The 8814-nt window shown below is 45.4% G+C and overlaps 1 protein-coding gene across 3 annotated transcripts in view; it reads right to left on the bottom strand.

The window, feature by feature from the left end:
- Positions 1-7616: 7616 nt before the first annotated feature.
- XPO4 (exportin 4) overlaps positions 7617-8814 on the bottom strand; it is an 86383-nt gene continuing 85185 nt past the window's right edge. For all 3 annotated transcript variants that reach the window (XM_043477625.1, XM_043477626.1, XM_043477628.1), the window contains one exon: positions 7617-7840. In XM_043477625.1, the coding sequence (XP_043333560.1) occupies positions 7643-7840 (198 nt within the window). In that variant the 3' untranslated portion in view covers positions 7617-7642. The remainder of the gene's footprint in view (positions 7841-8814) is intronic.

Raw genomic sequence — 8814 nt, 5'->3', positions numbered from 1 at the left:
GGCCGTGGTCGTGGGCGGGGCTGCGGGCCGGCCCGGTCCGCGCACGCGCAGACGAGCGCTCCCGGGAGGCCCTTTGGCCCCGCGCCGCGTGCAGGGCCGCCTCGAACTAGGAGCTGCGGGGCTGAGCACGTGTCCTCGAGGACAGGGGCAGCAGAGACTTGGCAGGTTTTAACGCGCACCAAGAGACCTGCCGTTTGCACTTCATTGTATGTTTCACAAGCAGCAAGGCCCTGTCTGTTCCGTCTCCTCCGTCTAATGGAGATATACAGATATAAACCGAGGCTTCGCGCCACCGCTGCGTTGAAGTGAAGTGAAGTCGCTCAGTCGTGTCCGACTCTTTGCGACCCCGTGGACTGTAGCCTACCAGGCTCCTCCGTCCATGGGATTCTCCAGGCAAGAATACTGGAGTGGGTTACCATTTCCTTCTCCAGGGGATCTTCCCAACCCAGGGATCGAACCCGGGTCTTACGTATTGGAGTCAGACGCTTTAACCTCTGTGCCACCAGGGAAGCCCTAACCGCTGCGTTAGAGGCCTTTAAAACCCCGCACACGGGCCCCTCCGCGGTGCGTCTGCCGGAGCCACCGTAGACCGCCGCCTGACACCGAGGGCTTCGGCGATCCGAAGATGCGGTCCCCGTGCTGAGACCGCCTACAAGCTGGGCAAGCCCTCCCCTCATGAAGCAGCAGCGCTGTGTGCAGCGACTCATGGGTGGGAGCGCACCGTCCGCGCTGCTGGATCAGAGCCGACCCCTGCGTGCGGACAGGAGGCGCTTGCAGACCCCCAGCAGTGTCCTGACTGTCCTCCCCCAGGGCCAACAATCCATGCAGCATCCTTGCCTGCCTTCCCCTCATCCTCCTTACCAATTCCGTCATCTTCCCACGCTACCTTCTGTTGAATACCTTTAATCCTTTCTAGTATAAGGTGAGGATATAAATTAAAAACAGGTTTGTTACTGTGGCAATACCGTAATTTCCACTTTAAATACGGCCCCCAAGCTTAGGGCAAACCATGCTTTCATTTTTTCTTTGATTGCTTGGATGACAAGTCCACTAAGCCGGGTATGTCAAAACCAGCTATAATTTAGGGAAGCAGCAGGAAAGAAAACATATACATCAAGCTAAAAGAATAAATATGAACCGAGAGACAATAACCGACTTTTATGGCAGTATATTTTTTTACAGAGGTAGTAGTGTTCCATACATAGGACACACTGCCTTGGCTTATTCAGCAGAAAGGCTTATTTATGTTAAAGCAAGTTATTTTTGGATTAAACATCTATAATATTTTAAGCTTTCAAAGTTTCAACTGCTTTCACCGTGAGACAATAGTTATCTGCCATTTAATGTGTATTACTGTTATTTTTATAATTAAAGTGACCACAGTTGTCAGAAGTTCAGATAGTTTCACCTCCACCAACAGTGCTGACTGCTAAGACAGCGTGTCACATAATACATACATTAAGATTAAACTCTTCCAGCTGAAACGCTTGCATTGTAATTTAAAAGCTTTTGCAAATCATAAAAAAAAATTTAAGATACCAAGAGGCAATTTTATTATCATTGAAACAAAGGGGAAAGAAATTGTAGGAATTCCCTTGGCAGCCCAGTGATCAGGATGCAGCGCTTTCACTGCTGAGGCCCTGGGTTCAATCTCTAGTCAGGGAACTGAGATCCCACAAGCCATGTGGCCAATAAATAAATAAAGGGAAGCTACTCGTCAAGTAAACTGGACTAGAAAGATACGTTCAAATCAACCTCAATTCAGGAATTACTCCTTTTGTGTGGCCCTGTGACACACATGACAGACCTGTGATCAATGAAAACCCTAAGAAGCTTAGTCAGAGACTGAGTCTGTGTCTCCAGCCTGTACTCTGCCAGTCCCAACAGCTTCGCCAGGTCAGTCCTGAGAAAGGACCACCCCGGGCACTGCAGTTACAAGCAGCTGTGCAAATAAAACTGCAGCCCGAGAGGCAGGGCTTACTGAGAGGAGTATCTGAAAACTGACCTGGCAAAGCAATCAAGAGTGAACACTACCAAAACTTAAAACTGCTAACTACCACAGGAATAAAAGTATTTAGCACGTCCCTGTTTTAAACTCTCTGCAGGACTTCCCGGGCAGTCCAGAGGTCAAGACTGTGCTTCCAAAGCAGGGGCGAGGGTCCAATCCCACATGCTCCACAGCGAGACCACAACATATAAACAACAAACGAACAAACAAAAATCTGTCTTTCCTTCAGGTTTTTGGTTTTTTTTTTCATTTATCAGCTCTGAGAAGCATCAGTGACTTAATCACAGTTCATTCTCTTGCTAGATGTTAAAAATAATTTACACTGAAAGAGTTCAGCAGGATGTTGACTTATGTGCTCGAAATGACAGTGCTTGCTGCCATTGGTATTGTATGGTGTTTCCAAGCAAAAGATTTTTTCCTTGGGATCACCAAATACGCCCTTTGCTTCCACTTAAGTTTTAAAAGAATTACCACTTGAGATTACAGAAAATGCACAGGACCCAATCTGGGATCCTATGTTTAACAAACATACAAAAATGTTTCATAATCTAATTAATTCACCAAAGTCATCATTCATAAACCACACACTATAAACACACAGTACTTTAAGAGAGCACTAGGATTTTAAAGATGGTATCTAAGAAACAACACCAGACTTTTACATTCGTGGCCTCTAAGACCATCTACAGCTCCCTCAAATGCCAGGTGATGTACACAGGTTAAGGTCCCCCCCTTGAGAATGAAAGAACTCCACTGAATTCCTAAACAGCCTAATGTTTCTTTATCCATCCTTGGAGTAGAATTAAATCTCAATATAACCTAAGAAATCAACAAACATTCAAAGCAATATCAAGTTTAAAATAAAAACTTTACCTTTCACTGAATATGTCTACAAGATTTAGGATTAGGTAAAAAAGAAAGTCCACCTAACGCCCAGCAGATGGTACTTTTCCATCTTCCCTGAAAAGTCAAGAACAATGATCCAACTACACTTACTACAAATATGCCTCCACTCCAGTGATTTAACTAATAACTCTGAAATTCTTTCTAAAAGTGTGAGCTGAGATAAAAACACATCTACTCAGTACAACAGAATATAAATGAAATTCTGATTTTCTCTTTGAATCTTGGACATTCTATTAATATTAGGGTTGGGTATTCTCCCAGAAGGTAATGCAACTCCCTATTTTTAACTGTGCAGATACGTCCTCATGTTTTTTATTTAAAATTATTTTGACTGTGTAACGTCCCCAGTGTCAGTCATCCTCGGCTTGGCTGGTCAATGAAGTAGCACCATTCCGTAAGTTTCATATGGTAGTCTAGCTAAACTCCCATGAACAAATCACACATGATCAAAACAAAAATGTAATAAAAATATTTAGTGAAGACATTTTAACTCCCATTTATGAATTTAAAAATACAAATAAAATTTTATCAATTTGATATTCAGCTTATAACTGGCTCAATACACAGCCTTGATTTAATTCCTAGAATTGTACTATAGCATCTTTTGAAAAATTAAATGCAACTTTATATCTTTATTAATAATGTTAATAGAGGTGAATATTTAAACAGTATACTCATCCCTGGGTCTCTTAAAAAAACTGAAAAGTCAGTATAAGTTTAAAATTTTAATATCTATAAATTTAAAAAATTTTACACATGCTGAATGGTAGCAGTGCTAACATTTTGTGACCATTAAACCAGAAATGAAGCCAAAAAGCTCACTGCATGGAGCTTTTTCCTTTGTACAGAGAACCAAATCACAATACCAGTATTTGCAATCTGTCACCATCTTACGTGGTAGACGACACCACACCAGGCAGCCTGGCTTGAGACACTGTGGGCACACCCCCCTCAGGCACAGAGCGCAGACGCACTGCTGAATGTCAAGCTGGGACAGTCCGCCATCAGTACATTCTGACCGCTCCTAACAGCTGAGAGCCTAAGAACACAGATTGGAAAGAAAATCCAAGGCCAAAAGCTCTCCAATGCTGGAAACTCTGGGACCAGGTGAAGGGCAGATCACAGAGGGCAAGCGGGACATAGTTGGTTTGGGGTGAGAGCCGCAGGGGCTGACATGCGGACCACATCTCACCGTCACCGTGCATCCACCTTTACAAAGACTCATGTGCACAGAGCTGGAGACAAGAAACAGATCACGTCATCCATCCTCTGCAGGACACAGAGGATGCCCATCGTTAGGCTTTCATCTTTACCTGAACCAAATACAGTCTTTGGCTAAATGTCATGGATTCCCAGTATAATTGATTAGGAATACGTCACATTTCTTACATCTAAATTAAAATGTTTAAAGTTCAATTTGAACTACAGCACTTCAAACTAATTTCAGCTCAGCAATATACCTAAGTTGGATATTTTAAAATTTTAGAATATCAATTTTTAAAGAGTTCTTAGATGCAGTGTTTTCAGAACATAGTTATTACCAAGTGAGGGAATATTCACTTACATTTAAAAATAATTTAAAACATTATTATCATATCCTCAAATCACCTATGCTGTTTTACAGAGAAATTTACAGAAAATTATAATATTAAGAACTCAAATTCCAAATTGGTTCCTTATTCTCTGGTTATGAAAAACCCCTAAGAAGTACTGAGGTTTCTTCTTCTGAACAGCTAATATTTTATTCAGGAACTTATAACAAGAATCATTGTCAGAGACAGCTAATTACTAAGATCTAATGACAACACCTCTAACAGCAGAGGTGACAAACAGAAACATGTAAAATTATGAAAATAATATTTTAAGGGTGCAACAGACCCTGCAGATTAAGATACTCAAACTTGAAATCCTTGAAACTGACAACTCATTTCCTTCAGTACTTGAGGGATTTATACAAGTATTAACAGACATGGAGAATATGGTCATATCAGAAATACAAAGACTTGACATTTTTGGTAGAAGAGAAAATCCAGCCAAAGAAAGTAACGGAAGTTAAGTAAAGCTGACTGGGGGAAAGATGTTTGGTTGTGAAATGCAAGCTGTGAAGGAAAAAAAAAAAGGTAGTAACCACCTCCTCTGAACAGAGTAATGTAATATAGTTAGAAACACTGTTTACAAGGAAATAAGACTAAATTGTTAAAACTAGTTTGAAAAAAACTGCAAAGTTTGGAAATATGCCATGATTTCCCAGCCCATGAAGACCCAAATCAGTGTTGAAAAGACGCTGTCAGGTGTGCCCCAGGCAGCCAGCCGCCCAGGACTGCACACAGAACCTGCACGCTGACCAGTCCTTCCCACAGAGCTGCTAACGCTTGTCAGAGGTTGTCACAGGAATACACACTGCAAAGATACAGAGTCCGCGGGGACTGCACCTCCAGACACAGAAGGGCCGAGGAAAATAAAACCCGAGAAAGAGAGCTGACAGCGGAGGTGAAAGGACGCCGTCCGTGAACCAGAGAAAGTATAAACACACTCATGTAGGAACTCAAATACGCAACAGTGTCCCTTGAATGTATAAAAACGGGGCACAAATAATGTTTTTGCTTTGAAAACTCCTTTGACAACAGTTTTAACAGTAAAAATCAATTTACTAGAATTAAGCCAGCATTCTTCACACCCACTCAGCCAAGACCATAACAACAGAACCCTCCAAAACTGGGAAGCCAACAAACATAGCAAAGTAAAACACAACACCCAAGCTAAACAGGTATCCAACCAGGAAAACACACACACAAATGCCTGGAGAGAGCCTGGCTCCGACCACCCAGACATGGTGGCGGCCCGTCCTTCCAGTCTGCCACTAACCCACAGTCTTATGATACTTTCAGTACCATTTGGTCCAAGCTGAAGAAACTCTCATTTCAATTGACTGGTTCCTAATGAAAACACAGTATCATGACAGAATATGGGCAAATTTAGCAAAGACATCTCTGTCCAGATGCCCTGTTGTTTACCAAGGCAGTCCTTTCCACTTATCTTTCTTTTTTTAATAACAACTTGAGTACAGTCTTGTCACAGTCAGAGGACTGGCCCGGTCAGCTGCATCTTGGCGCCCTTAGGCAGAGGGACAGGGATGTATTTAGATCACAACTGCTGGGCCCGGGGACACTTGGACACTGAAACACCAGAACAACACAAACAGAAACAGAGTGACTCCTGCTGCCTCTGACTTCAAGTTCTCTAAGGGAAGGAAAGAGAACCCTAAAAGTAAATGCACTGTCCCAAGTGTCTCAGGAAGGTGGTCATATGTGTACTTCTGGAAGAGGACACCAGCTTCCGCAGATGTCTTCTAAGATGTTTCTGTTCCACCTCAGTTGTTAACCAGCCATGATTGAGTAAGAGAACATTCCACAAAAAGCTGAGGCTTTGCTCTGTGTCCAGTGGTGCCTGCATAGGCTGGGGGCCTGTAACTGACCAGAGCGCAGGGCCCTGCACCGCACACGTCCTCTGTGACCGAGCTGTGGGTCCTGACCCACAGGGGCCAGGGTCACACGCCTGCAGTACACAAATCCCGATTAAAAAAATCAAAGGAGATCAAGGTGAACTTTTTAATCTCTTAAGTTCATGTGGCTCCTGTGAAATGAGGGTGATTACTGCTCTGACATCCCCACGTTTAAGTGTGTGTATGAACCAGCAATTCACATCCTTAAAAAGAGTTATTGCTTAAGCAAGCCATTCAGAGCAGAGTATCAGCCACGGGCCACAAGGGTGGACAGAAACAGAAACGTACTCAGAAAGTTAGACTAGGTATGAATGAGCCTTTCATTTCACCCATAAAACCACAAAAACACAATTGAACGGGCCCTGGGTTCATAGCAGCCAACACCCTAAACCACCTCTGAAGCGTCAAGACTTGATTTCTCACTAAAACAATCTGCTCCTTTTTGTAATTTCTTCTGAAAATTAAGGCAATGAAATGGCTACAGTTCCTAAAGTTATTTTTATGGAACAAAAATAGACACACATTTCCCTCCTCTGGTTCAGGCATCAGAGCAGGTTCACAGGACCTGCAGTGGTCAGGCTGCCGTGACCCAGCAGACAGGGGGTAACGAGAGGCCACAGACACCCACCCTGGTGCCCTTCTCTGGTCGGAGCACCTGCCCCTCCCAGGGAAGGACCGGACCGGGTTGGGGGGGCAGGGCACATTGCTAGAAGCATTCGTGTCTACCGCACTGACTGACAGCTACAGCGTGGCAGAGGAGAGGAGCTTGTTAAAATGAAGAATCCAGGGTCCAACAAACAAACTCTGAGGGTCCACGGTTGGGCCCCAGGGTCTACCCTTTCAACCAGCTCCTCGGTGATGTGCCGTCAACGGCCAGTGGCCGAGCAGACATCCAGCTGTTTGTAATGACAAGACTGGACGCTGGCGGCCACCTGATGCTCTGTCAAAGAGGGAAAAGGCACTGGGGATGTACTTCCTGGTGCCCACGTGTGTTTGCACACAGACTGAGTTTCATTTGACAAAGTACAAGCCCTACGCCGCACGGCGGCTGACGCCTACAGCAGACGCCGATTTGAGCCGACTCTCCCCACATCACACCCCGAGCTGGCAGGCTCTCCAGAGTCCGAGCGGCTGTGGGATTGATGAACAGGACAAGACTCTAGTCAACTCTCAGCAATTCAGTGCACTTCGCAGGAAGGGTCTGGTACAGCATAAAGCTCTGTTGTTTATTTTACACAAAGGAGACCACCAACATTTGCCATAAACTCTTCTAAACTCTTCAGGAAGGCCATCTTCTGCTTCCGGTCCAGCGCAGGGGGCGTGCTGCTCGCGGTCAACTTGTTGAAGGCATCAGCTAGCCTCTGGTAAATGACTGGGTCTTGCTGACTCGACAGCAGTGTTTCCACCAGTTCAGAGTACTCTGCCTGTTGAAGAGAGAAGAGCACAGAGCATCCGTAAGATAAGTACATAAAAGCATGACCATCCTCAGACACTACACAAAACACCAATCAGTGGGCTGCAGTGTCCAAAACGCAGGCCAGCAGCTCTTCTGATCCTTGACACTTCCTGCTCTGAGCTTTTCCACTGGTAACTCACTGCTGTGTAACAAGCCTGTGAGGCAGATTCTGTTAACACCCCTGCTTTATAGACAAAAGCTCTCCACAAAGAGAGTCGAGGACATACCCGAGACCAGAGGCCTTTGAGCAAGAAAGATCCAAGAACCCGCATCCAGAGCCCAAAGGATCACCTACCTTGTGCCGCCACCTCTCCCTGCTGTTTCAAAGCACTTTTTTTTGCATTTTACGATACTCTTGGTGGGTAGATTTATGGTGGACTCCTGGGCCCTACATCTTCAAGCTGACTCCCAGGTTTCCTCGAGGTCGATGCAGAAATCCTACCCGCACAGCAACGACAGCGCTTGCACAAAGTGCAAACAGAAGCTGGGTGGGGGCGGGGAGGGGCATGGCCCCGCCTCCCTTGCAGCAGAAGGGAGGTGTGCTCCAGGCTCAGTGGCGTGGGGCGGTAGTGGGCATGGCTTCCCTGCCCGTGACGCCCTCCACAATAAAGCCTAGCACGGCCAACAGGGTGTGGGTTAAGGGAACGCATGCAGGGCAGCTTTCTAAGATAAGCGCCATGAAAAAAGCTGCTTTTACTCCTTCTCCTGAGTTTCTCAGGACATCATGAACCAAAGTGGGGAGGCCAGATGCTAAACCCATCTGGACAAAGAGGAGTGAGGCACACACCGCACCCCACGCCCCAGCATGGAGCTGGCCTAACTGCCCCCAGGAGGCAGGCCTGTGCACAGGGATTAAGTGTACACACACACACAAAGACATGAGCGTGCACATGTATGTACACACACACACACACACACACACACACACACACGTCACTTCCC

This window comes from Cervus canadensis, chromosome 9, assembly GCF_019320065.1.
Source record: "Cervus canadensis isolate Bull #8, Minnesota chromosome 9, ASM1932006v1, whole genome shotgun sequence".
NCBI lineage: Eukaryota > Metazoa > Chordata > Mammalia > Artiodactyla > Cervidae > Cervus > Cervus canadensis.
Note: the sequence above shows the minus strand (reverse complement) of the source record. Positions and strands in the feature narration are given on the sequence as shown.